Consider the following 27,299-nt stretch of genomic DNA (forward strand, 5'->3'; position numbering starts at 1 on the left):
GAAGCAATGAAACTTTCTGAGAAGTGTCCAAATTGCTAATGTTTTTTTTTTTTTTAAATAATCCATGGAGCATGTAGATAATAATGTCTGATGCTATATTGCAATAAGATTTATGTTACCGTATACTATAACATGAAGCAGGGATCATAATGAGTACTCGAGAGAGGGGGGGAGGGGGGTGTTGGTGCCGTTAACAAGGCACCAAACAAACCCCTTCTCGCTTTCTGGGGCGTCCAGTCATTCACACTCTCTCGTCAGTCTCTTCAGTCCTCACACATTGGTGCAGACACAGTTCACAGCAATTCACGGCCTCCAACACAAGGATAAAGCGGCGTGACACTAGAGGTGTGTATCATAATATTCTCCATGTTCAAGTTGTCCAAACAACCAAATTTAAACTTTGCTGGATAGATGCGTACACCATCGTTCGTGGTGGTTGCTTCCGTGTCTGGGCTGATGTTGCCTGTTGTCAGCACACCTGAGTTAAGCCTCCACTGTTCCCTGTTCCCTTCACTCCCTGCTCTGGTAATTGTGTAGCGGCACAACCTGGTAACGCCAGTTATGTGCTGCATTCCTACCTCAACCTCACTGATTACGGTAGTTATCAAGCCTCCCGTCTTACTGTGGAGTTTGACATTATTATTTTTTTGTTATCTTGTACTATTCATCTATCTGTAACCATTTCCCGCAGAACTAGGGGGTTGACCCCCCATCAGGAGGTGACATTAGATCTGACTAGATTAAATTAATGGGGTGGGGGGTGGGGGGCAATGCCAGCCTCATTAGAAGGTGATGTTAGGTTTAGTTAGACTCATTAAGTCTTGTTATTTCAGATGAATACTTTTGATGTGCTTTATAATGCACCACTGTCAAAATGGTGGTCAAGGTGGCAGCTTAACTCCAGCAGAGTGCTACCACAAGCATTGCCTGTAGTAGCCAAGTCTTGCCTCATCTTCTTGAGGTGGCCCCATTAAAACACCTAAGCTCCTTTTGATGTTGTTCCAAAAGCAGGCCTGTTTTACTGCGAAGGACACTGTGCTGTATGAAGTACTTTGTATATATACAACACTGCTGTATTGCTGTCCATCACAAATCACTTGTATGTGAATATTAATTTTTTTAAATATAGTCCTGGGGGGGATATGTAGAGGGATTTATTTCTGTTTATTGCATTTTGGTAGCAGAGCACAAGTCAGGAATGGTTAAGTTAGATTTTGTTTGCTTAGATTTAACTGTTTATGATAAATATGTGATGTGCTTCCTGCTACACCATTGGTTGTTGTCACTGACTGTCAGTGGCCATGTGGTGTACTAATGGAATTCTACCTTTCATTTTTGTCAATAAGTGCCTTAGTGCCCTTAGCCTACTGGAGAGCTGTGGTGCTACTGCACACTTCATCTGGGTGCCCTCACATGTTGGGCTGCCCCATAATGAAAAGGCAGACAGACTTGCTCGTGCTGCCTCTGATGATCTTAATGTACACCCAGGTGTTGAATACACCTATAATTATGTTAAGAATAGACTAAGATCCCTTGTTAGTGAGTTTGTTACCAATCAGCTTGCCTTGAGGTGTCAGGATGGTAGTCCCTCCAGCATTCACTATGCCCAGGTATCAAGTATCTGCACCCACACTTATGGTAGGCTTAGTGCATCCTATGATCTGGTGGTGATGCGGCCGAGGCTGGGCTATAGATATTACTGGGAGGTCAGTGGGGCTGACTCTGTACCTTGCCGCTTGTGTGTCAGGTCACACGCTCAAACACTATGTCCTGCAATGTTCTGCTATTAGTGCCTCCCGCCCACAGGGCCACTGGGACCTGCCTGGGCTGGTGGGCTGGTTCATTAACAGTAATGTTCTTTCAGCTGTGCTTAGTGAGTATCCTGCATTTGCCTCTAGATTGTAGTCCATATGTACAGTCCCTTATGTCTGCTCCCTTGACTAAATCAAGGCCTTTATTTTTTTTTTTTTTTAGCATTTGTCCCCTACCATTGTATCTTTTTAGTTTCTTGGTGCTACTTACACATGTATCCTTAGTTGTATAATCACACTCTGTACTGCCTGGGGGTTGGGATGGCATGCTCCTCCCTTCTCCTTTGTTGTTTTACTTGCAACAATAAACCATCAATCAATCAATCAATCCTTTTTGTTATATTTTTTATGGTTTGCAATATGTTTTACTTTTATATGTATATATTGGAACTAAAGAGGAGAGTGAATATTGCTGATACTTTGTTTTTATGGTCTTAGTTTTTTGTTTTTTATGTAAGACTTTCTTATTTTATATATATGGAGTGGTAGCAGTGCCTGATTTTATTATGCAAAACTTTTTTTCATGGACTGGCAGTGGTGCCTATGGTACTTGACTATTAGATGCTCTTTGTTCTTCCAAAACTCAGCACTGTGCTCTGGCAGCTGCCAATGGCCTCTTAGTGGGTGCAAGAGGAAGTGGGTCTCCATTTTTCATTGGGAAGGGAAGGAGGAGAAGGAGGGAGGAACTCCATAGCATTGCATGATTGAATGAAGAATGGAAGAAGAGAGAAGTTAATAGAAAGTCTTGAATGAGTAGCACTATAATGCAGTATATGGAAGGGTGCATTGAGTGCTTGCATTATCCTATTTTAAGTCTTGTACTTAAGTGTGTGTATATATATATATATATATATATATATATATATATATATATATATATATATATATATATATATATATATATATATATATATATATATCATAGCTGGGCACGATAACAGAAAACCTTATTCCCGATAACCGATAACTGATAATGAAAAACCTTAATGGCGATAACCGATATTCGTTAACTAGAGACACAAATATAGGCGATAACCGATAACCGATACCCGATATAAATCCACAATTCCGATACTAGCTAGCGATAAGTCCGATAGGCGAAAATGATACTATATTGATATTTCAGATAGAATAACATTGATGAATTCAAATTTTCATTATCTGTATTTTAGGAAACTTACAAAACCTTAAAATCACACGTTGACACGTACATATGGACGGTAATACTAAAAATGCCTGAATCGGTGTTGTGTTATTTGGTGCCCCCACCGTCAAAAATTGTTTACAAACACTGGTCTCTCGTGAACGGTGCATGCTCAGACCAGCAAGTGTAGACCTGTACAATCTCACAAAGCTTTTAAACCGTAATTAAGAGTTGCTGGAAGGCTGAATCAGACATATAGTACCACTACCACCATCCTCGCTGTTTTTAGAACGACACTCTGTACGAATTGTATTTATATGTACAGAGTGTACGTCGTTCTAGAAACAGCGAGGATGGTGGTACTGTATGTTTGATTCAGCTTTCCAGCAACTCTTAATGTGTTAAAAAAGCATTGTGAGACTGAACAGGTCTACACTTAATGGTCTGAGCATGCGCAGATCACGAGACCAGTGTTTGTAAACAAAAGCGCCAGCTTTTGACGATGGGACACCAAATAACACAACACCGGGTGCCTTCAGTATCATGGCATGGTCACAAACGAATATGGAATATCAAATTTGAGGCAGTGAATAATCATTTTGGGGGCAAAGTTAAATGATTTTTCTCTATGATATATTGATTTTTGAGTAGCATAAAAAAAATAACCTAGTGTTTTAATTTTCATGATCTAAGCATGAAATCTCATCACCGAAGATATTTCATACCCCGAAGTTTTTTCATACAACACTGGGCCACGCATGCGCAGTAGGGAGACAACGTTTTTTTCTGAGAGGCGGAAAAAAAGTAGCGATTATCGCTAGTTTGGTTACAAAAGTAACGAAGATACCGATATATATTTAAATAAGTAGCGGATGGTCGATAATCCGATTTTGTTATCAGCGATAAAGTATCGCGATAACTTATCGCGATAACGCCCAGCTATGATATATATATATATATATATATATATATATATATATATATATATATATATATATATATATATATATATATATATATATATATATATACATACATACTTATAGTGTACAGTAGCCTTTAAAAAAAATATCTTAGTAATGCTGTATGATAGTACACCATAAAGATAGTGGGTTTACGTAGATCATGAATATTGAGATATTTCAAAAGTATTTTTTTTTTTAGTTTTCATTAATGAAAATTTTATCAATAAAAGGGGAGAAGGGTCAGTACCATAATGCCTAACCATAATTTTGGTTGTGTAACCCTAACTCTGGATTCAATATTTTTCTTCCTTCAGCTTCATGATGTCGACTTCTTTGGTGCCAACACTGGACAGGGAGAATGCTGGAGCCCATTTAGGAGGAACCCATGAGAAACATCACCTACTTGGCTCACAGAAGAAGCTTGGTGAGGATCATTATTCTAAAGCAGAATCTTAACTACTACTGAACTGAATGTCTTATCTCAGGTCTCCTCCCTTTAGTACCAGTAGTTAAAATGTGGGATCAGAGAAGTAACTCAGGCAGCCATGCATGTTTTTTTTCATGAGTGGGTATTGTAAAATATTACATTTTATTGAGATGCAATTGATTTGTGAATACTTATTTTTTTTATGTTTTCATTTCTAGCTTATTTTAGTTGCATTTTTAATTTATCTATTCATTTGAAGTATCACCATGGTGACACAGTAGGTAGGTGAGTGTTGTTCAAGATTAATAAATCAAATTCAAGTGACATCACTGTTTTTTCAGTATTGAAATTTATGAAAATAAACAATTATAAAAAATGGTTATTTGTACGAGGAAAAGCTTATAAAATTTGATTAGCATTTTAACTTGGAAAGTGTCATAATGATGTGAAGTCTTGAGATGCAACTGAATGTCATTCAATTTTTGGGCGTTAGTATTTTGCTAGTGAACTGCAGTAATAGACATAAAGCCCGCAATATGCTTCAGCCTCAATGCACGATACATTCATGAAGTGGAGTAACCTTAACAATTAATATCTACAGTTGGCTAGAGATGCCCACAGCTATCCCTATACAACTGGTACCATCGCTCATGCCAGACAAGTACGGTAGTGTGTGTGTACCTCCCATCACTGATCTCATCACTGCCAGGCCTCCTCGTCTCAGAGAGCCCATTATATTCACCTTCAGTGTTCAGAGATCATTTGACAGATGAGTCAGTCGGTGATCCTCTGAGAGTCCTTCAAAGATTTACCTCTGGCCTAGTTCTAGGGGTGGGTGCCACATGTGTACCACCCTGCAATCTCCCCCCCTCCCCCCCCAAAAAAAGGTAATAGGTTTGTGGTACTGAAAAATAGACAATATTAAAAATATCTGTAAAAATTATTTTCAGGAGAGCATCCATCCAGAGCCATGCCTGTTCATAAGCAATTCTTAGGAATGTCTACAAACTTTCAAAAGAGTCACCGATCGTTTGGAGAAATCAGTAACCGGCTTGATAGAGGGAGTGATAACAGCAGCAGTGGGCCTTCGAAGATGTTAAATCAGCCATCATTATCAACAGGTACAGAAAGCATTTTATAATGTAACTCAGTACTTTTTTAATGTTCTGAGTGAAAAAACTGCATTGAGATCATAATTTATAATTCTTTTCATAATGGTATTTTATTTGATGGCACAATTTTAAATTTCAATTTATAACAAGGGCTCTCATATTATAATTATTATATGATTTATTATTACTTTAATAATATTGTTTTAATGAATTAATTTGCTTATTTATTTACTAATATATTATCTTATTTCTGGAAGAGATGCCTTGGGGCTCTTTGATATTTTTTCACTTAGTCAACACTAAGTATGAATGCATAATGAATTAACTCAGTGTTGCACCTTGCTTCGTCACACAGCATGCAAACCTGAGATGATGCAGAAAGAGGTTACAGAAGTGCCAGAGTTTATCCCATCCATACCAGAGGACAAAGGTCAGTCACCCTCATTTTAAGATGTTCATCCACTGTTGGGCTTGTCTGTATAACTACTTTCAAGCAGCACTGCTTTTAAATGGTTAATGAATAACATTTGGGTTTTGATACAGTCCTTGTCCTATTTGGTGTTTCTAGTTTAATAAGATTCAACTGCCTTTTTCTTACATATCCTTGGTTCTTCAATTCCTCTTTTGGTTTGATAGAATAAATGCTGTGTCTTCCTATGGATATGTCTGTTTAGTAATTTAATTCTCATTTCACGTGGCCTACATATGTATATACTCTTTCATTTTGTCCCATAGATGATCTTCCCTTGCTTTCTTCCTTATGTAATATATATTCGTTTCTGGGCTGCTAAATAGAATATCACATCCATTTTGTAAGCTAGGCTTTTTTACAAAATACAATGTCATTGGTAGGTGCATCCAAATATGCTCTTTGAATTCTATACAAGCTTGTTAGTATGGAAGGGGAGATGCCAAATGGTCCAATTAGCAGAAAAAATGGTGAAATGCTTTAAACAGATGATTAAAGGATAGTTCATGTGAGTAAGGATTTATTATAAAGCAAGAGATTGTGAGAGAGGTGCCAGTGCTGATGTATACAGAGTTCCGATAGGGCAAAAAAAGGAAACAATTACGAAAAAGCCCGCTACCCACTGCTCCTATAAAAAGCGTTCAGAGGAGTAAATCAATGAGGAGAATAATTAAAATGGGTGTAGGAGATTTGGTGGGAATGAGGGAATGACTTCTGGAATGATAGATATACACTGAAAAAAAAGAAAAGTAGGCTAATATTTCTTATCATGTGTGGTTCACCTGACTGTCATAAACACAATTATGTTCAGTTTCATGAACAGGTCATTGGTGTGAATATTTGATGCGAGGCAGCAGGTGTTCCAACACAGAATGGATGTCGAGGCTGGGATACATGACAAGAAATCTTTGGTCAAAACATTAACTGACACATTCTATCATACACTACTCTATTTAATATACAATTGCTTTTTTTACCTTATGAATATAATGTCTAAGAGGTCTAAGAATGATAAGTAATAATGCTTAATAAGCCTGTCACGCTCAACACAAAAATACCAGCCATCTAGAGAGATTACTCTACATGCATCTTTCATTGGGAATACCAAAGAATACAACTACAGATTATTCATTATTGCCTTGTAATTTATATAAATGGTTTGGTATGAAGATAGAACTCTAGGATTACTTTTCAGATTATATATGTTGCACATTAAATGAGTTAGATTATTTAATACACTGAAGTAGTCTAATCACTCATTTTCAGCTTTCCATGAAAGACTTGAACTGGCACTGATCAAACATGACACATTTAGCTGAATGAGTCAGCTAGAGAATATGGGAAAGCATGGGGCAACTAATAAGATTGCAGAGGGTGTGGTGTGTTAGATGAAAGGAGTGAATATTGTAATATTATGAATAGAGGAAGAAAGAAACAGGGGTGAGATAAAGAAACAAATGCAACATATGAACAGTATTGTGCGCACTTCCTACTAAAAGTAGTGGCACTACCGCTACCACTACTTCAGTCAAATTGTAGTGGCACTACCGCTACAGCTACTCATTTCTAAATGTAGTGCACTACTGCTACTACTGCCGCTACCGCTACTTGTGAACAATAAGTACTGAAAAAACATAATTTTCTTTCATACATATTGTTACATTCCATGTCCTTGATAGAGTACTGAGTGTCACTTTACACTTCCTGTACATGAGGCTAGATAATTCACTCACCTCCCTCTGCTGTGCTAGTTGACTCACCCAGTTTTTACCAGTTTCCAAGGCTTCTTGAGCCGTGATCAGGAATATCCACGAGTGACTAATCACTTACTGATACCTTAGTAGGTGTGTCCATAGCAGGGAAAGGCAGGAGTACACTTTCTTGACATTTACTGCGCCAAGCAGGAGGATACTGTACGTCTAACTCTCTTTGTTGCTACCCAAACACTGTCCCATGCCTCAAGGCGGGCGACTGAGACCGTGACTAATAAGAGTGACGGGCCGCAGCTCAGCCCACTGAACTGTACACGTTTCATTCATGTTTTCATCACGTACGTAGTTGGTCCACCTCGAGTAGCGAGTAGTAATTAGCCCTACCTAAAAATGTAGAGCTGCTACCGTTTTTGCCGCTCTTTCTAAAAAAGAGTGCCACTACCGCTACAGCTACTAAAAAAGTAGCTTCACTACGTAGCGGCGCTACTAGTAGTGCCACTACGCCCAACACTGCATATGAGGAGTAGGACGATTTAACTTAAACAATTATGGTGGATGTGAGAAGTTAAATAAATGGATGAAGTGTTATGATATTTTGGAGTGAGAGGGTAAGACGAGGAGAAGGCTGGAGCATTCAGGGACAAAGCTTATGAATGTGAAAGAGTGGAGGCACTTTGGGAGACACCCTCAGAAGGTGCCTTGGGTGATTGGTCTTCAAAAGAGATAAACAGATGAATAAATAAATAATAAATGGACATATATAACATAATGGAGTGCCATTCTCAATGCTCATTATTTTTATTGTTTTTCACAGATTATTCAGATATCATTCCATCTTCACTCTCCTTGTCCCGTAAGCAGCTGGACAAGTTTGCACACTTTTGGGAGTCTTGCCAGAAGCCAGATCTCCACATTTTTGATGCCTCACAACTCTCCAGCTCTCCACCTCAAAACTTAACATTCCTACCTATTGCAAGGTGTACGTGTTTTTTTCGTATCTTTTATGTGGATATGATATTTAATAAAAAATTGATCTTTATATTCAATTGTTGACATTGCCTTTATTTGAAAGTTAAAGATTGATTCCTTCTATATACTTGACAGATGAGGAAAAGCTGATGTTTGATCCAGTGCCAGAGGATGTCTTTGATCTGCCACCTCCTTGGGAATAGTGGTTTTGTGTTCCATCTTCTATTTATTTAATTTTGCTCAACCTAATGAACAAAATGTAGCTTGGGAGATTGTCGAATGTTCCAAAGAGTGCAGTTTCTTTTAGTTATAATACTCAGTTTTGCAAAGATTTATTTTTATGAAGCCAGTGTCTTTCTCAGGTGCTTATAGTAATTAGTTGAAGGAAGCATGCACAGATTGGTGGTTCATTTGAAGCAATTTTATCCTGGCTCTCTCCATGAACAAATATCTGTTTTCATTTTTGAAATCTCCTCAGTGGGGTACAATTACATAAAAAGTTTGACCCATACAGTTAAGAACATTTCAAAGTGAATCATGAATCTTTTACTCCTGAGTACTGTTTGAGATTTTCATAATTCGTGTAATCGTATAAAGGGGCCAAAAGTGTTCAGGAATAAAAACAAAGTTATTGTGGACCAGATAACTATCATTTTGTAATCTGAAAATCTAAGAGGAAAACTTTTTATCAACCCTCTGATGAAGAAATTATGTTAAGGTACTTTAATTACTGTGTAAGGACTGTCATAAAGAAACATTCCTAAAATTAGAATAAGCACATACTGTGTTCTTTGTGTTATGCTGTGTATGTGCAGGGCCATGCTGAAGTTTTAGGGAAGGGTCAACAAATCTGTACCTTGTGTGGGTTTTCCTGAGGCAGAGCAATCATTTCTTGTAGGTTGCTGTCTGTAGACCCAGTTCGCTTAGCGCTTAGTATTTTTTAGCTGAAAGGGAGAGAGTATTGTATCTTTCTTCTTATGAAAATGTGTTGGTAGCCTATGAAAATACATGAAACCACCTTAAGAATGAAAAATAAAACCTTTTCCTTTTCATTTACTCTCTATATACAGCACCAGTCTGAAAGTTTCCTTCATTACAGATTATTTGTCTTTTTATGCTTCTCAGAACTCTCGAGGAAGTGGCCACTTCACTATTAACCTTCTTGCACACAGACAGATGTAGAGCTCTCTCCTTGCTGCTTGGCCTTGTAAAACCATGTTTTGAAGCAGCTCCGGGATATTGGAGATGTGCTGGAGTCTTGAGTTTCAACCCTTGAGGCCAAATTTTGCATGTTAGTATACTTATGGTATGCCTATTAATATTCTCTTTATTTTTTTATTCAACCTGTTAATAATGACAATAGTAATTGTTTTGTATTCATACACCCCATTAAGTACACAAGACTGCAAGGATGTTTGATTAAGAGTGGGTACAGAGAGGGGGGCTGTAGGTGAAGGCCTAGCTGAGGGTTTGAGTAGAATAATGTGGCAACTAAAAAGGGAAAAGTTCTCGAAGGGTGTGAGGGCAGCTACCAACTTAGCAGGCGAACGACCGGGGCACTCCTACCGCCCGACCGCATCTTGCCGCAGCGAACCACCTGCTTCACTCCCGCTGCTCGTTCGCCTGACGCCGTTCGACGCCTCGGTCGACTGAACCACCGAGGCTTCTCAACCCGCTATGGGAGGCGACTTGGTGACCACCAGCACCTTCCTCGTCAGACAGCAGCTGAGCCCCGCTCTGAGCACTTGATTCGGCTCCAGCCAGCTTTGTTCTCATTCGGGTTTACTCAGAACCGTGGGCTTGTTCTGGGTGCCTTACCTCTCTCCTCTCCACGCCCTGTGTAGTGCGGCGACGGGCTGATGAACGAGCCTCCCATAACCCACTTAGCCAGTGGGGTACCTCTTTGGCCGACTCGGTAAGGAGTGGCTCTCCCGTCACGCTGGTCGCGGGTTCAATCCCAGGCAGCTGGGGAAGACCCTCAGTTTGTCTTGATTAATTTCTCGTGTTATTTCGATACACGCAGAGGCCGTGTTGGGAAATAGGAAGGATGGAAAATAAGCTCGTCGGGGCATTACACCTGGACTCCCGTTACTGCTGTGAACCCGACGCCCCTTCTCCTCCTGCGCCTCCCTCGTCTACCACGTCTACACCACTTCAAGGACGAAGCTGTGCTGCCTCGTCATTGCCACTTAAAGGACGAGACGCCCAGAAGAGGAAGAAGCCGTGCAACGGGTCATTGCTGAGTCCGGCGTGCTGAAGCCTTCGTGTTGGAGACTTCAGATTGTGAGGCTGTTTTGGGGTTTTCTACTTTACTTAAAGTAAACTGGTGTCTAACCATTTATCTTGTTTGTTATCCCTTCCGATTACAGCACCCAACACTGGAACCTTGACAAAGGGGGCTTTTTTTTAAACAAATAGTGTAAAAGTTGGAGAATGAGGCTGCTCTATAGAGGGAGAGAAGAAAAAAAAATATTGGAAGGTGTACCTATATATGGAAGGTGTATTCTTTTTCTTCCATCCTGTGTAGGTCTAGGAGGACAGCTGATACAGAAGCAACGCACACACCAACATTATCTAATTGTTTTTTGGTTGAACGCTGGAAACCGCGACGATTTGAAGATACTAAGAAAGGGAGTCCAAGGAGATCGAGAAACCGCACTAACGGGAGAAGTTATTCAAAGCGTCGAGGCCCAAAGAAGAGGAAGAACAAGAAAAAGATGAAAAAAAATGAAGTTAACTGGAAAAAGGAAAAGAAAAGAGGAATCAGAAGAAAAGTTAAAAAAAAGGAAAATAGATTCAGAAAAACTAGAAAATAAGAAAAACAATAACAATAATAATAAAAAAGTTGAAGAAAAGGAACAATAATAATAAAAAAGTAGAAGAAAAGGAAGAAGACTAACAACCATATATGAAAAAAGAAAATACGAAAAGTAATAATAAAAAAGAAAAGGAAAAAGACGAGTAACCGTAAATTCACGACCCAGACCAAGCCAAAAGTCCACCACGCGAGGTAAACAAAAACAAACAGCCCAGCACGGCCCCTCATTTTTTGGTGATTTAAAGGACAGGACGAAGTAACACTATAACCATCCGTCGCCCATCCAGTAGGAGCCACACACAGGATAATCAAATAGTCTGTGCCAGTGTACATTGCGAAATCAGGTGAGAAATAACGGCGCCGGGCAGATTTAAACTGTAGACGATTTCCAATGCTTTTTTGGGGGGGTTCTTTACATATTGATCTTCCTGCCTTGTATCCTTTGATTATTTTACTTTATCCCTTAGTTATTTTTGTCTGTATCCTTTGATTATTTTTCTATATTTAACTGATTTTTGCTTTGTATCCTTTAATAGTTTTTCTCTATCGTTTAGTTATTTTTTCCTTTGTATGTATTTTTAATTATTTTTTTCTCTATCCTTAATTATTTTTTCTCTGTATCTTTTAATTATATTTCTTTCTCTGTATCTTTTAATAATTTCTCATTCTCTGTATCCTTTAATTATTTTTTATCTGTATCCTCTGATTATTTTTCTCTTCATGTGTATCCTTTACTTATTTTTTCTTTCTCTGTATCCTTTAATTGATTTTCTCTTTGTGTGTATCCTTCAATTACTTTTTCTCTGTCTTTTAATTTTTTTTTCTGTATCCTTTAATTATTTTTCTTTCTCTGTATCCTTTAATTATTTTTCTTTCACTGTATCCTTTAATTATTCTTCTCCTCATGTGTATCCTTTAGCTAATTATTTTTCTCTCCGTGTGTATCCTTTGATTGTTTTTCTCTTTGTGTGTATCCTTTAATTATTTTTCTTTCTCTGTATCCTTTGATTATTTCTCTCTCTGTATCCTTTAATTATTTTTTTCTCTATCCTTTGATTATTTTTTCTCTGTATCCTTTGATTATTTTTCTCTTCATGTGTATCCTTTAATTATTTTTCTTTCTCTGTATCCTTTAATTATTTCTCTTTCTCTGTATCCTTTAATTATTTTTCTTTCTCTGTATCCTTTAATTATTTTTCTTTCTCTGTATCCTTTAATTATTTTTCTTTCTCTGTATCCTTTAATTATTTCTCTTTCTCTATATCCTTTAATTATTATTCTTTCTCTGTATTCTTTAATTATTTTTTTCTTCATGTGTATCCTTTAATTATTTTTCTTTCTGTATCCTTTAACTATTTTTCTCTTTGTTTCCAGTTTCCAGCCAACAATGTATGTTTAACAAGATACAGTATTATAGTGATATGAGTGTTCCTATTGGTGGTCTGATGCTCACCTCAAAGTACAGTCTGAGCTAATTAGGGTGTATGTTAAGTGTGGTTTGAACTGTCATATTTATGCTTGAGATTCTTCACTGATGTCGCCTCTAGGCAGGTTGCTCGCATGGGTCCACCACTCTGAGAAAACATGTGATTCCTAAAGACTTTACCATGGTGTTTCTTATATAGTTTATGTTCAGTACCCCATGGCTTTTTTATAATTAAGTGATGATAGGTTTCTGTTTTTACCTCTTTTGACAATTTCTAAGTAAATAACTACATGATATTTCTACTTAACTGTTTACTGTTGATGAGGTTGCAGGCTCCACTCTGCTGGCAGCCCAGTGCTCAACAGGGTAGGTCCTAGTCAACAATATAATAATGATGTTAGCACTGAAAATTATCCTTGATGTGCATGTTCATAATGTTGTATGACTTTGCTGAGCTGCTCAACAAATAACTACACAACATTAAGATTATTTTCTGAGCACTGCCTGGTGACTAGCCTCACCTCAGAAATCAGATGACATTAGACTGGAGTATGGGGCTCTGCTTTAAAATGTAATGAATGTGTTTAAGGTAATTGTACAGAAGGAAACATCTGTATCACTCGCATCATTGTGATATTGAACCTGATCCAGTGTCCAGCTATTGTTTATCAGGTGTCATCTGTCTATTTCAGAGACTGACTTTTCACTTCTAGATAAAATTTGATGCTTTTTTCATACGGAAATAGTCGTTATCACTGAACAATAGTTATGAAAGCCCTTGAGCAAATTTGTCAATAGCTTATTCTTTTATAGGCAATAGGTTATTATCCTTAGCAGTGATAAGTTACTGTCCTTACAATGATAGGTTGGTATCCTTAATGGTGATAGTTCATTATTTTGCAGTGATTTGTTTCAATTTTAATGAAAATAGATAACTATATGTTAGGTGAAGCTCGGGCTCAGTTAATTTATTAATAGATTCCAAAGTCCTGATGCCTGACCTGGGGGTCAAAACTGTTGAGTGATCTATGGTTATTTCTTATAAAAGTGGGACTCTACAGTAATTTTTGTGACAAATTTACTCCAGCCCTTTCGTAACTGTTTCATGGCGATAGTAACTATCTTCAATGGAGAAAGGAGTGGCGGTGGCGGAGTGCTCACCGCATGGTTATGGTGATCCTGAAGACTCAGATTCAAGTTCCACCTTGAAGAGGAGATAACCTTTTGTCCTATTTTAGTATAGAATTCAGGCAGTATGCAGTCTGACTTACCTTATTGACACCATCTGATGTAATGCCAGACAATTTTGCATGGACTTTGTAACCTAGAGTACTGATCATCATAAGGTAGACAGGAATTTACTGCAGGTTTACCGGATTTTCATGACTCCTTTTATCTACTTTATTATGTTCTGGTTCTTGTGCTGCCGTAAGTGTATGAAAAGGTAAAGTCATTAGACATATTTTCCATCCTTTATTTCTGCTTTTTCTTTCAGTTTAGTCTTTTCTGTGGATGTGTCATATGCACAATTGTTGGAAAGATGACATCCTTGAGGCAGACAACACGGAAGTATCTGCTGTGGTGTGCCAATGAACACATTGAGTTTAGGATTCCTGTGAGTATTGGGGTGCTTTTGTCTTGTTTCTGGTGTGTATAATTATCCTCCAAGAATTGAGTATAAGAAAGGAGGTGGGGGCAACTGAATAGGGTTCCCTCCTACCAGTGATGCTCCAGCAGGGTGCTGAAGCTATTTATAAAAGATGTTCAGCATGAGGATCATGAGGATCTGTGTTGACAGTGTTTGAATGCTGTGTAATGGTTTGGTGTAACTCTTTTACTTACTAGATGATTTTTTTTTCTTTCTGGAGGTTTTATAATCCTTTGTCCCACTTGTGTAGGAAATGCAACCATGTGAAGATGATGATCATAAGTCTTGCTGAGTTCATGGGCAAATATTTTTAACTATAAATAACTATACCTTTCAGGAAATCAAGTCCATCTCATCCATGTTTGATATCCCTATCAATTGGATAGACAAACCAAAGGAAGATGTAAGTGTGCAAGTTTATGTTGAAGAGTCATGGGTAATCATTCTGATGGTTTGTCACTGTGTGAACTTGTGAATCGAGTATAATCAACAGTTTGAGTCACCCAGTCATATTAATCTGCAGCCAAAGCTGTGTGAACAATAGAGCTCAGTGTGAAAGAATCAGTTAAATTTGGAATGAACACATGATATCCATTGATGAATTATGTAACCTGAAGTAATTAGTGTATAGGGGGCCTTAGAAGGTTTCTAAGTAACTTAAAAGACACGGAGGACAATAAGGAGATTTATACCCCAACTAGCAGTGAGGGAACTTTCTTTGTGTTTGAATAGTATGATCCCTTTTGGTGGATAAACTTGACTATTGCCCTACAGTCACTGAATGACTTTACAGCAGCTTATTAGGTATACATATATTTTGATGTGTCCATTTTCCTTACTTAATTCAGTATTTCCTTTCCACAGCCATATTTAATTGTTGAGATGAGGGATGAAAGAGATGCACGAAAACTCATGTCCCGGTGCATGCTGGTGCGCTCCTGCTATGAGCTCTGGTGAGTGACTAAGGGGGGGTCTGAATGGAATTTGTCATATTGATTAATTAAAAATGTTAATATGCTGAACTATAATTATGTTTGTGTTGGTAGCCAATTACCAGCCACACCAGTTGCAGATGAATTGCAGAGTATAACATTTAAGAATATGAGAGGAGTTTTGAGGAAAATTTTCAATCTACTACATTCATCCTAAATAACTGGTTGCTAACATTGCCTTTCCAATGAAACACAAAGTGAATGCCTACTCCCTGCATGTTGGGCTGAGAGGGGACGAAGCGCATGGATTTGTCAAGGTACAAGGTCTAGTAATTTGAAAAGTCTTCCTATAAGCTAGGACATGGCTGCCTTGCTCTATTAGAAGGAAGTAGGGACATTATTTATGGGTACTTGCCCCTTATTGACTACAACCTTTTCCTTCATTTTGCTAAGACATGCTAGCTGCATTATAGTTAAACCATTTCAAATAGTCTGTTTGGGCGTTCGATTCTGCGGGTCCTTTCCTCCCTTCTGCTCTGCCACACAGTCCCAACACCTATCCCTCCTTCTCATATGTTAGCTTTATGTAACATATGAAAGGGAAAAATAGGTGTTGGGACTGTGTGGCAGAGCAGAGAGGAGGAAAGGACCAGCAGAATCGAACGCCCAAATGGATTATTTAAAACGGTTTGACTATAGTCTGAGAAATTTCTCCCTTTCATTTTTTCTTTTCTTTTCTTTACTCCTTTTTTTTTCTTTCTCCCTTTTTATGACCAAAATTGATAGTTATGACCTAAGTTGATAGTACAGAATTTAACCTTTGCTGTCAGGTTATGTTAATGGATGGGTTTAAGTGGTACCTACTCTAGGCTTTGGTTATTAATCCTTACAGGGGCCAAGGCACTACAGAGACAGAGCTCCATTCCAGTGTCAGGTCTTTTCCACAGGACTTGATCAAGCCTCATCTTGCCCCAGAGAAGAGCTTCAAAGTTCGTGTTGAGACATTTAACAAAACCCTTAAAAACTGTGAAAAACTGAAGAAAATAGAGGTATGGTTATCCCTAAACTTTATGATTTTACTTAAGACATTTGATTGAGGACTTTCCCAAATTCTTTATATTAATTTTTTGGGGTTATAGTGAAATTTATAACTTATGTGGCCTTTTATGAAAAGCAAATTATATAGTTTAGAAGTATAGTCACTGATAGCATGGTTGGATCACAGTATGTTCAAGGTCGGGTAAAAACAAAAGGTATGTCGTATTGGTGGTTGTCAAAAAGTGAGGAAGGCACATCATGAGGCAACAGAAACTTTCATCAGTACTGAAACCTTTTGAAACTAAATATTAAAGGCATAAAACAAAAACAAATGGAATTTTGGGGAGAGGCCTATGCCCTGCAGTGAAATGATATAGGGCTATGGTGATGACCCCACCATTAGCTCTGAGAAATCTTAAATCAGGTACTATTAGGTCTGTAGGCTGTGGGTTCACATGCCATCTCCAGATATCACTCATACCTTATGTCCATGTTTAAATAGTTCACCACCAACCCATTTAAATTGTTTGCCATTTCCTAGTGTTTTTGCTAATCAGTATTAAGGTTCATTGCCTTATGATTTTAATAATAGTGTATACTTAATTTGAAGCCATTGAAGTACCATTCACATCTTTTTCAGTCCCTGAGTTACTTACCATTTGAAGGGAAAGTGGACCTGAAAAATGCCAGCACTTGCCTCCACTTCCTGGAGTACTATGGCTTGCACCCTAATGAGATCCCCGACACGCCATACAAGGTCAGTTTATAACAGCAACTGATGGAATGATGTATTGGCTATATGGTGTACATGGGCATAATTTGGATAGATAGTGCATGAAATTCAATACCTTTTTCTGTTTATAACATCCTTGTAACCCCATATCATCCATCTCCTGTAGAAGTAGTTTTGGACTCCAAGAGATGCAAATGTCATTGTTTCCATTCTACTATAGAGATACAAAGTGTATAAATAGACTTTATTTATATCTATGATATCACAAACTTTGGGTGTGAGCCTGGGGACCCACCAAATATCCCCAATTGGGCCTCACAGTTCTTAAGGCCAACCCTGTCTGAAGCTGTTTACTGTTTCATTTTAGTGGAAAACCAGAAAGGGTTCATAGATTTCTTCACTGTTTGAGTCCCTGGTGCCCATGGTGGCAACCACATTCATAGATTTTTGGTCTGTACAGTTTTCTGCATGATTGCATTTATCATCAATGGAAATTATTAATAATTCACTCATTTATTTCTTCTTCAATAAAAATCAGCTCTCCAGGTAACTTGTAGTGACCTTCTGTTAAATTCAATAACATAAAGATAAACCAGTAAAATGACTGTACTGCAACACCTGTGTCCTGTAAACTTGAATACACAAAGAGTCTGCAGGAAGGCAACCAGCCTAGTCAAGGAACCTTCCCAAATAGTAATTATTTATATGAAGCAATGAGTGTTTCCTTGATGAATTAGATCATGGAGTAGTTGTAGTTTCTGAACTCATAAACTGGAGAACTTGCATGATAAAGAAAATAGGAAAACAATTATATAGTTGAAAAAAATAACCTATGCATGGAAAAATTAAGCTGGATTATCCCTTGTAACTACATATTTAACAATAGTTTCATGGAAGCATTATTGTTCCAACGTACCTTTGCAGCTGTTCCTGGGAAGATGGGTGGTGGATGGCCAGAGGGAGCTCATAAATAAATTTTCCCTGAAGAATAGAACCTACATTGGCAGCACCTCAATGGATGCTCAGCTCTCCTTCATCATGGCCAACTGTGCCCAAGTCCAACCAGGAGACACAGTTGTAGATCCATTTGTAGGAACAGGTAAGAGTTATATCCAAACTTTCCTTTTCTTTCACTAGTACATTCACGGACATACATTCACATATGCCCACAACTTCCTATCCCCACCTATCATTTGGTTCTTACTCCCCTCCAAACAGCCTGTACACTAAAGCTCCTTCCCTTTCACTGCTTCGTCACATGTGATTTGTTACTCGAAGTTCATACATGCAGTTCAACTTCCTAATGGAAGAGTTAACCTCATAATGTATAGGTCAGGCTCAGACCTATGGATGACAGGTTTGCTTGTCATTTTTGGGAAAAAAATCATAGACGCTGGCCTCTCAAGAGTATGGTGATGGGCCCATGGTGCCCTTTTGGGTTCTTCCTGCGCCCTTATATAGGGGATGGTGTGTTTTGGAGATTTCCTCTTTGTTGGTCAGTCCTGTTAAGTACAAAAAACATCATTGTACGCCAATGGTGTTCAAAATTTTCTTGATTAGACTTAGGCCGTGGCCACACAAGGAGCGAGAAAGCGAGCGAGAGCGAGAAGCTTTAATACATTATAAGCAATGGAGGTGGCCACACTGATAGTGAGCAGATAATGGCAAGAAAGCAAGCTGGTAGGCGAGAAAGCGAGAAGAGTTGACGATTAACTTTTCTCACTTTTCTCGCGCGAGATTGTTCGATCAGAAGGAGTGGCATCACAGACATGCTTTTATATTATTTGCTGTAACTGAACTCATACACTAGCTAGGACATTTTGGTTAACACCGTTAAAAGCAGCAGTGATTGCAGAACTCGAATATGTTTGTGAAAATTCTATAAGACAGAAACTAAATAAATAGTGATGAGTTGAAGTTAAATAATCACTCTGTAATGTTTATAACACTTCTTACATATACACGTAGCTACCATTTGCAGCGGCTATGAAATGAGTACTAAAATAAACAATTCCATCTTTTAGAAAAAAGCCTCTTGAACACGATAGTGTATACATATTTTTCATAAAACACCAAATAAGGAACTGTTTATAAAAACATTTTACCTCATCCCTCGTGTGCGCCGATGCACCGACGGGGGTGGGTGCGAGGCTATACTGCTCAGTGGGCCTCGTTGCCATGACAACCCTCACCTCGCCTTGCTTTGCATGTGGCCACAGAAACTCGCCTTGCCGCTCTCGCTCTTGCTCTTGCTCGCTTTCTCGCTCCCTGTGTGGCCGCGGCCTTTGTCTAGGTTTATCCATTACCCTCATGATCTGTTGTAAGCCTTTTGGTAGCAGCTGGAAAAGTGTGTGGCACCACATTCAGTAATTGTTTATCTGTCTGCCAACAGACCTGGCAGCAGTATGTCACCAGCATTGTCAGAGCAGCCTCATATAGAATGAACTGCAGAATAGTCAATGGGAACACTAGCTAAAGTGTTTTTTCCTGAGACATGGGGATTAAGAATAAATGTCTCCATATTCAGCTGCATGATGTGATAGGCATCTAAATGGACATAGCTCCTACAGTGCAGGAGCTTGAGGACAGAGGCTGAGCCTTAACCCCTTCAGCACCACTCCTGTTTACCCGACCCGGGCCCTTATACTGCTCACCGGGTCAGGCCGGGTATCACTGAAAGGGTCAGACATGAGGCGCCAGCCTTGTTCCTCCACTGGCTCCACAGTGTCTGAAAACTCATCACTGTCATCTACTAAGTCACCATCATCACTTTCTGAGGTATCATCACTATATTCTTCAGTAGAAGCACCTGGCAGATATTCAGAGCCAGACTCGGAACTACTGTTGACGACATAGTGGTGATAACGGCGGTTGCAACGATTATAGCGAATCCAAGATGGCCAGGCTTGGGACACAAAGTGATATAATCCTTCTCTTATGGAAGCAAGCTGAGCACTGAGTCCCAAATGGCAACCCTGAGCCAGCCAGCCTTGAGATGCCGTGACGTCTCGTGACGTGGCAGTCACTGATTTGCTTGAGTGACTGTGGGCGGAGCTTGAGGGTATCTCCAGTACATAGTACCACCCCCTAAACACAGTGTAATAAACTATACTGCCTGTATTTACCCGCCCTCTGAAACAATAGAAAATTTCACGTACACCCGGATGTGACAATATATCGTAGTGCATCCCCTATCACATACATGCGTACGTGACGGTGCTGAAGGGGTTAAAATGCCCATCAGAATGGTCACATCTTTTTGACTCCTACTTCTGCCTTTGTAAAAACAAACCCACTGATGATAATCATTACACTGGCCAACAACAAATTTATCGTCTAATTTTTTTTAGCTGATTTAGGACAGTTTTGATGTGCTGAATCAAAAAATTACATTAGTTTTGCTCAATTAGGTCAACTTTTTTTTATCTATTGCCACATGATGTTTTTTAGGTTTTTTATTTTTACATGTACGGGTATTTTCTATTTATATGAGGCAAAATTCTTTCTTATTTCTTTAAATAAACGAATTCTGAAAAGTTTACATGCTCCAATTTTTGACTAACTGGTATTTTTTTGTATTTTGTTGGGACAGCAGTCTGGGTTCACTAAGTACCTGTGTTTTCTGTGCATGTGGGATAGTAGGGACAAAGCTCAGCATTACACGAAGAAGGACTGGCCTGTACGGGAGGAATTGGTGCCTTGCAGAGCAAGGAACGTCATAAACAACCCTCTGGTGGACAGAGACAGGATACTCTTCCCACCGCTGCACATCAAGCTCGGCTTGATCAAACAGTTCACCAAAGCTCTGGACAAGGATGGTGGCTGCTTCACTTACTTGTGCCATGCTTTTCCAGGATTGACCATGGAGAAGTTGAAAGCTGGCATCTTTGACGGTCCTCAACTCCGTCAGCTCATCAGAGATCCAGAGTTTGAAAACTCAATGAAGGAAGTGGAACTGGAAGTGTGGAAGGCTTTTGTTCTTGTCGTGAAGAACTTTATTGGCAACAAGAAGGCCAGGAATTATGCAGAACTTGTCACCAATATGCTGACTGCTTTCAGAAACCTCGGATGCAACATGAGCATCAAAATGCATTACTTATTCCCACATATGGATCGGTTTCCTGAGAATCTGGGATCAATGAGCGTCGAGCAGGGGGAGAGATTCCATTGGGACATGAAAGAGATGGAGACCAGGTGTCATGGACGCTGGGATGCAGTCACGATGGCTGATTACTGTTGGACTCTGAAGAGAGACATCCCTACCACTGAGCATTCTAGGAGTTCTAAGAAACAAGTTCATGCCCTGAATTTCGAACAATGTTGACCTAATATCCAATTTACATGTATTTACTTACCATTATCAATGTCTACTATTCAATGTACACTTATCAATTTTTGTAACATTTAAGTAATGAATTATGTTTGAAAACAATTTTTTTATCTTAACCCTTTCATGCACCAAAAGTTTAATAAGTTTCTCTTTCCACTGCGACATCCGTCTGGGGCTCCCTAGGGGGCCTCGCGGAATGGCCTGACTGTACGGCGAAAAATTTTATGTTGTCGATTTCACCCATGAGTATTCTTTTTTCCTGTCATTATTATATATCGTTGGTTTTGGAAGAGATTATTCTGCCTTATGAAATAAATAAATATCAAGAAATGCAAATAAATTGCGAAGTTTACTGACTGAGAAAAACAATTTAAAGGGACGACAGTCGTGCTCACAGGCTGCCTGCTGAGAGGCAACTAAACCACGGGCAATTGTCACTTCAAATACAACGGCAAGAGAGAGTTGACAATTAGTTTATTTTATAGGTCTAGCTTGGATCTTTGACACAAAAAATTTTGACGCGATTCTGAAAAATACTTTATTTTGGCGATTTAAATATTTTTTTTGACACGATTCAAGTCAAAAGCTCAGATGTAGATGATTCTGTTTTGACGCGAATCACGTCACGGTGCGTGAAAGGGTTACAAACCTATTTCATATGAGAAACATTAACAAAAATCAATCAAAAATGTCACAAAGATTTAATTGATTTAGTTATAAGATCGGACTTTTTAAAAATCGACTTAGCACAAAAACGTGACCTGATCGAGAGAAACGGGTGTCATTTTCGGATTCAGTGGTGCAAATTTGTCTTAAATCAGTGGAAAAAACTTTGACAACTTACATTTTTTTTTTTTTTTTCCCCCCGGTGATAATCATTATAATGTTCTTTTTCCTGTATGGTAGGGGGTCAGAATGACCACAACATTAATAACAAAAGTTTAGGATTGAAAGAATACCCTCTAAAATGGGCTCCACTACTGTCATGATTACCAGTTCAACAGTTACTTTGTTCATTTATGTTCTTACATTTTTATATTTCACCATTTTGCTCTCTGGTCTCCTTTAATCTTTGTGTTGTTTTCTAAAGACCTGCAACAAACATATATTTCCATTGCCTCCCATCCACTGGATCTGTTGTTCACGGTATTTTGAGTTATGTTTTTTTTAGAAAAATTACTAATATTAAACTTTTTTAATAAGTTTCCCAGGATTAGTGTTTGGAAGAGAACATAATTATGTCATGTTGTTTCCTAAGTATATTAGAGCCATTTTCTTTGGTATTGCAATTCATGATGATGCTTGAGATAATTCAGTTCAATGTAATATACTCTTTAACAATGACAGTTCCTCAGGATCAGTGTTAGTGGCAGCAGCACAGTTTGGGGCCCATGTCTGGGGGTGGGACATTGACTTCCTCACACTCCATGCACGCACCAAGCCCACCCGGCACAGCCAGGTACAAAGCTAAGTTTGTGCACTTTTTGACGGACAAAAACAATCTTGGCTATCTCACATTCCATAGACATTATCGCAGCTTGATAAATTGTTTTTTTTATTAAAGTCTAGTTCCATGAGCTTTGATGCTGTCTTTGGGTATATCTGAATTGCTAGATATTTCATTTTAATTATGTATTTTTCAGTTAATTTTAATTATAGGACAAATTAAATTTTTTTTTCATTAGGTAATATTAGTAACTTTGCTGTCAACTTTCAGAGAGCAAGTCATATGTTGAGCTTTTTTTACTGAATTTTTATATATTTTGCAGAAGAAAAGAACATCCCAGGAATCTATCCTGAGTAACTTGGAACAGTATGGGTTGAAACACAAATACTTGGACGTTGTGGTAATGGATAATGCTCGGCCCTTTTGGAGAGAAGTTGCATATGTTGATGCTATCATCACTGATCGTAAGTTCTTTCCACTGTTTCTAATATGCAATAATTCTCTTTGCCTCTTAATTAATTTATGTGGTGGTGCACATTGTCCTTAGTGTGTTTGGAAGCATAATGAAAGAAGAAATTAGTTATGATTGTTAAGCTGAAGTCCAGTTTAATTATAGTCAGTCGCAGCGCCTGAGTCTGAGGTGCAAATTATTGTGCTCTGGTAACCTGGTGTCACACATTGTGTCCGACTTCATGGATATGTGAAAACCTACACATAAGAAAAGCTGTCAGTATTGATAATATGCAGGCAGCAATTAGAAATATCATCAGTTATAGTTGATTTTGAGTTTCAAATCATTAATACTGTTGCTGAGAGCTGTTTTGTTAATATATAATGTCGCTGATTATAATCATTATGGTGCTGCCCTTTGTGGGGAAAAGTATAACTAAACAGCTGTCTACAGCACCATTAATAATTTCAAATACAAAATCAACTATTTTGACGGTATTCGTCTTCCAATCCACCTTGGACTTTATTCTTTCATCTATCGGTAAATATTAATGAATAAAGGATGCTCAGATAGCCACTTAATGGTTACCTTCAAAATATATGGTCTGAATCTCCGTAAAGTATGTGATCCTGTACACACCTCAACAATTTTAGAATTGCAAATCTTATCCAATAAATAACAAATCTTCAAAACGGGTCTGGTGATTTGAGGGCTGAGTGTTTTTAGATATTATTTTTTTAGTGGTTTATTTATTTACTTATTTATAGTAAGTATAATGACTTTGTGTTCTGCAGCTCCCTATGGTATCCGTGAGTCAACAGAGCGTGTCGGGACCCTGAAGGAATCTAAGAGCAGTGAAGATGAGGCCAAACAGCTGTCCTCCTCCCACCACTTTCCCTCAAAAATCACATACAGTCTTTCTGATATCTACAGAGACTTGATCAATTTTGCCGTGTGCCATCTTGCAGTGGGTGGTCGGCTAGTGTTTTGGCTTCCAGTGTTCAGGTCAGTGTCATGGTTTGTCATTCATCTGTTCTGTCACCAGAAGTTTTTGTCACATACCATATTTACTTGTATAAAACTTAATTATTTTTATTCACCTTTTTGCTCTTTGCCGGAGCTCAGTTTCTCACCAATGATGCTGTAGATTTTTCAACAGATAATTTCCTTACGTGAAGAAAAATAGTTTTTTTCTTATTTCATAAAAGGGGTTCACTTTTACATGAGATCTACTATTAGATGAGTACATTTATGGCAAGGAAGCTGCCTGTATAATTCTATTGTTTTCACTCTTGGATAAATTGAGAGGACAAGTTTGGTTTTGAATTACAGTACAGATTGTTCTGACTTCTTCCTTTGTATAATTTATATATTCCTTTTGCTTCAAGGGAAGACTATGATGAAAGTCACATACCGAGTCACCCGTGTTTAGAATTAGCACATAACTGTGAACAAGTCCTGACGGTGCACTCAAGCAGACGCCTTGTGACACTCATCAAAACTAGGCATCCAGAGGTAGGTAATGACAAAACTGAATGCACTTGAGAGAATATTTCTTAAAGAAATAGATAATAGTTTTTCCAACAACTGTACTTCATCTTTCCCACCTTTTCATAATCTACTGTGAAACCAAATTGTCGAGTCCGTTTGGGCGGAGGCTCCCGTGGGTCCATTTCTCCCCTCTGTTCTGCTACACAGTCCCAACACCTATCTCTTCCTTTCATATGTAAGGTAAAGGTACTGTGTGGTAGAGCAGAGGGGAGAAATGGACCCGCGGGAGCCTCCGCCCAAACGGACTCGAGAATTTGGTTGGACTGTAGATGGCAATGCAACCATCAACTCTATTTCTAAAGTTAAACTCTTCACTCAAATTTTCTCTTAAAATTCAACTCTAGATGATTTGGGACATATTCCTCTCACTCATCCTCCTCTGATTTTTTTATGGCTGATATTAAAATTCATAATAATAATGGTTTCTATGTTCTGTTTGGCATAAATCCTCAGAAGACTTTTGGTTCTGGTGAAGTTTCTTATATAGTGCTTAAAACTGCTTCTTTGTTTACACCCTGCCTGGTGGAACCTGTTTGCCTGATTTATCAACATCTATCTTTCTTTTATGCTAGAAGAATGATCACATACATCTTGTGCATAAGACAAGTGACTACTCAAACCCTTCAAACTACTATTAGTCTATTGCTTCACTAACTGATTCTCGGTAATTGTCTCTCGGATTTTTCAGTGAAATGTTTGCTGTTGCCTTAGACATTTCAAAAGCTTTCAATAGAGTCTGCACAGATCTTTTGATTTCTTAACTATCCTCCTACAGATTTGATCCCTCTCTCTGCACTTTCATCAGTTTCCTTTCTGGCTGATCTGTTTTTGTTATAGTGGACAGTCATTGTTTTGCTTTAAAACCTACAAACAGTAGTGAGTTAGAGGGCTTGATTCTGTCACCCACTCTATTTATTAATGATCATTCCACAAGTGTCTGCCTATTCATTCATATGCTAATGACTTAACTCTGACCTGGCTATTATTTTAGATTGGGACCTCAAAAACTATTTCTCCAACTGAAAACTTGGCACAACCTACCAGACATGTATCCCCTGTTCCTTGATAAATCACAGTTGTCCTTCACTTCTCGTTCTCGGTCTCTTATTAATTCAAAATCTCGACTGGAGATCATATTTAATTTCTTGCTAAATTAGCTTCCTCAAGATTAGACATTTGTATTGTCACCACCAATTCTTTTCCCTTCCCAGGTGCAAACTAAATAAAAGTGCCTTGTTTGCCCATGTATGGCATATGCATCCCATGTATTGGGGACTTCACCTTTTTTTCTCTCTCTGGACAAGGTTGAGTCAAAAACCATTCACCTCATAAACCTCTTCTTTTACCAACTGCCCTCTAACCTTTAAATTAGCAGTTGCTTCCCTTCCCCATCTTTGTCATGTCATGGCAACTGCTCTACTGAAATTGCTCACTGCAGACCTCCACCCCTTCTTCAGCCTCAAAGCACACAACTTTCTACTCTAGCTCATCCCTATACTGACCAACTTCCTAATGCAGTGGTTTACCTTAAGTTTAATTTTTCATCCCTCTTACTGGGAAATCTTGGAACAACTTTCCTTTGTCTATATTTCCACCTTCCTACAACTTGACTGCTTTTGAGAGGCGAGTATCAAGACACCTTTTGAACCTAATATGGGTATGGTGCTTGTGTAGTTTTATGGTCTTAGCTACCTAGCTCAGGAGAATTCTTTGAGCACTTTTATTAATTAAGTGGATGAATATCACGTGTGTTTCCATTGGAATGATTTATTTTATTTTAAGGCTGGAGAGATTACCAAGAGTCTAGTTACTGACTTGACTGCAAAGTTCCGAGACAAGTTCTTCCAAGCAACACTTCTGACCAAGGAAGAGCGAGCCTCCATGAAGAGCCTGTTTCCACGAGACAAGCGGGGGCAAGGCTTGGGGTACCGCCTCGAAGATGGTAAAAGTAGGTCAAAGGTTATTAAGATGGATGGAGTTTTGGATAGTGAATCTTCAGGTGTAATTGAAGAACAGTATTCAGAGGCATTAAGCACTGTAGAAAATATGCAGGGATATGCAGGTGAGAATTAATTAGGTAGATGAGTCTTGAAAAAAATATTTATGGAATTGCCTGAATAACTGATTTTATAGAACAATGAATTTTTTATTTTATAGAAGTAAATATTTTATACATTTTAACACAGTTGACTACTGAGAAGTTGGTTTGTCCTGCTTGCAAACTTGCAATTATGTAATAAAACCAGTGGATTTAGTTCACTTGTCTATCTCTTGGTTCACCAACATGTGGTCAAGGGGCATCCATGGAGTACTCAA

The 27,299-nt window shown here is 38.5% G+C and overlaps 2 protein-coding genes across 7 annotated transcripts; both read left to right on the top strand.

Moving 5' to 3' along the window:
- Positions 1-172: 172 nt before the first annotated feature.
- On the top strand, positions 173-9,661 carry LOC126998385 (uncharacterized). Of its 3 annotated transcripts, none has more exons than XM_050860005.1 (6): positions 173-345; positions 4,235-4,344; positions 5,298-5,468; positions 5,815-5,889; positions 8,455-8,619; positions 8,745-9,661. In XM_050860005.1, the coding sequence occupies exons 2-6, from the start codon at positions 4,239-4,241 to the stop codon at positions 8,810-8,812; spliced, it is 585 nt and encodes a 194-aa protein (XP_050715962.1). In that variant the 5' UTR covers positions 173-345; positions 4,235-4,238; the 3' UTR covers positions 8,813-9,661. The 3 variants fall into 3 exon arrangements, with proteins under 3 accessions (XP_050715962.1, XP_050715963.1, XP_050715964.1); XM_050860006.1 differs by lacking the exon at positions 173-345 and adding an exon at positions 398-525; XM_050860007.1 differs by lacking the exon at positions 173-345 and adding an exon at positions 1,826-1,873.
- A 1,905-nt stretch (positions 9,662-11,566) lies between these two features.
- Positions 11,567-27,238, top strand: LOC126998383 (tRNA (guanine(10)-N2)-methyltransferase homolog). 4 transcript variants are annotated; one of them, XM_050860000.1, is made up of 13 exons: positions 11,567-11,771; positions 12,802-12,816; positions 14,349-14,468; positions 14,839-14,904; positions 15,366-15,454; positions 16,326-16,482; positions 17,112-17,228; positions 18,129-18,303; positions 22,890-22,993; positions 23,304-23,445; positions 24,227-24,437; positions 24,821-24,947; positions 26,766-27,238. In XM_050860000.1, the coding sequence occupies exons 3-13, from the start codon at positions 14,394-14,396 to the stop codon at positions 27,054-27,056; spliced, it is 1,554 nt and encodes a 517-aa protein (XP_050715957.1). In that variant the 5' UTR covers positions 11,567-11,771; positions 12,802-12,816; positions 14,349-14,393; the 3' UTR covers positions 27,057-27,238. The 4 variants fall into 4 exon arrangements, with proteins under 4 accessions (XP_050715957.1, XP_050715958.1, XP_050715955.1 ...); XM_050860001.1 differs by lacking the exon at positions 12,802-12,816 and having other exon boundaries at positions 14,354-14,468; XM_050859998.1 differs by lacking the exon at positions 12,802-12,816 and having other exon boundaries at positions 11,568-11,771.
- Positions 27,239-27,299: the final 61 nt, after the last annotated feature.

This window comes from Eriocheir sinensis, chromosome 14, assembly GCF_024679095.1.
Source record: "Eriocheir sinensis breed Jianghai 21 chromosome 14, ASM2467909v1, whole genome shotgun sequence".
NCBI lineage: Eukaryota > Metazoa > Arthropoda > Malacostraca > Decapoda > Varunidae > Eriocheir > Eriocheir sinensis.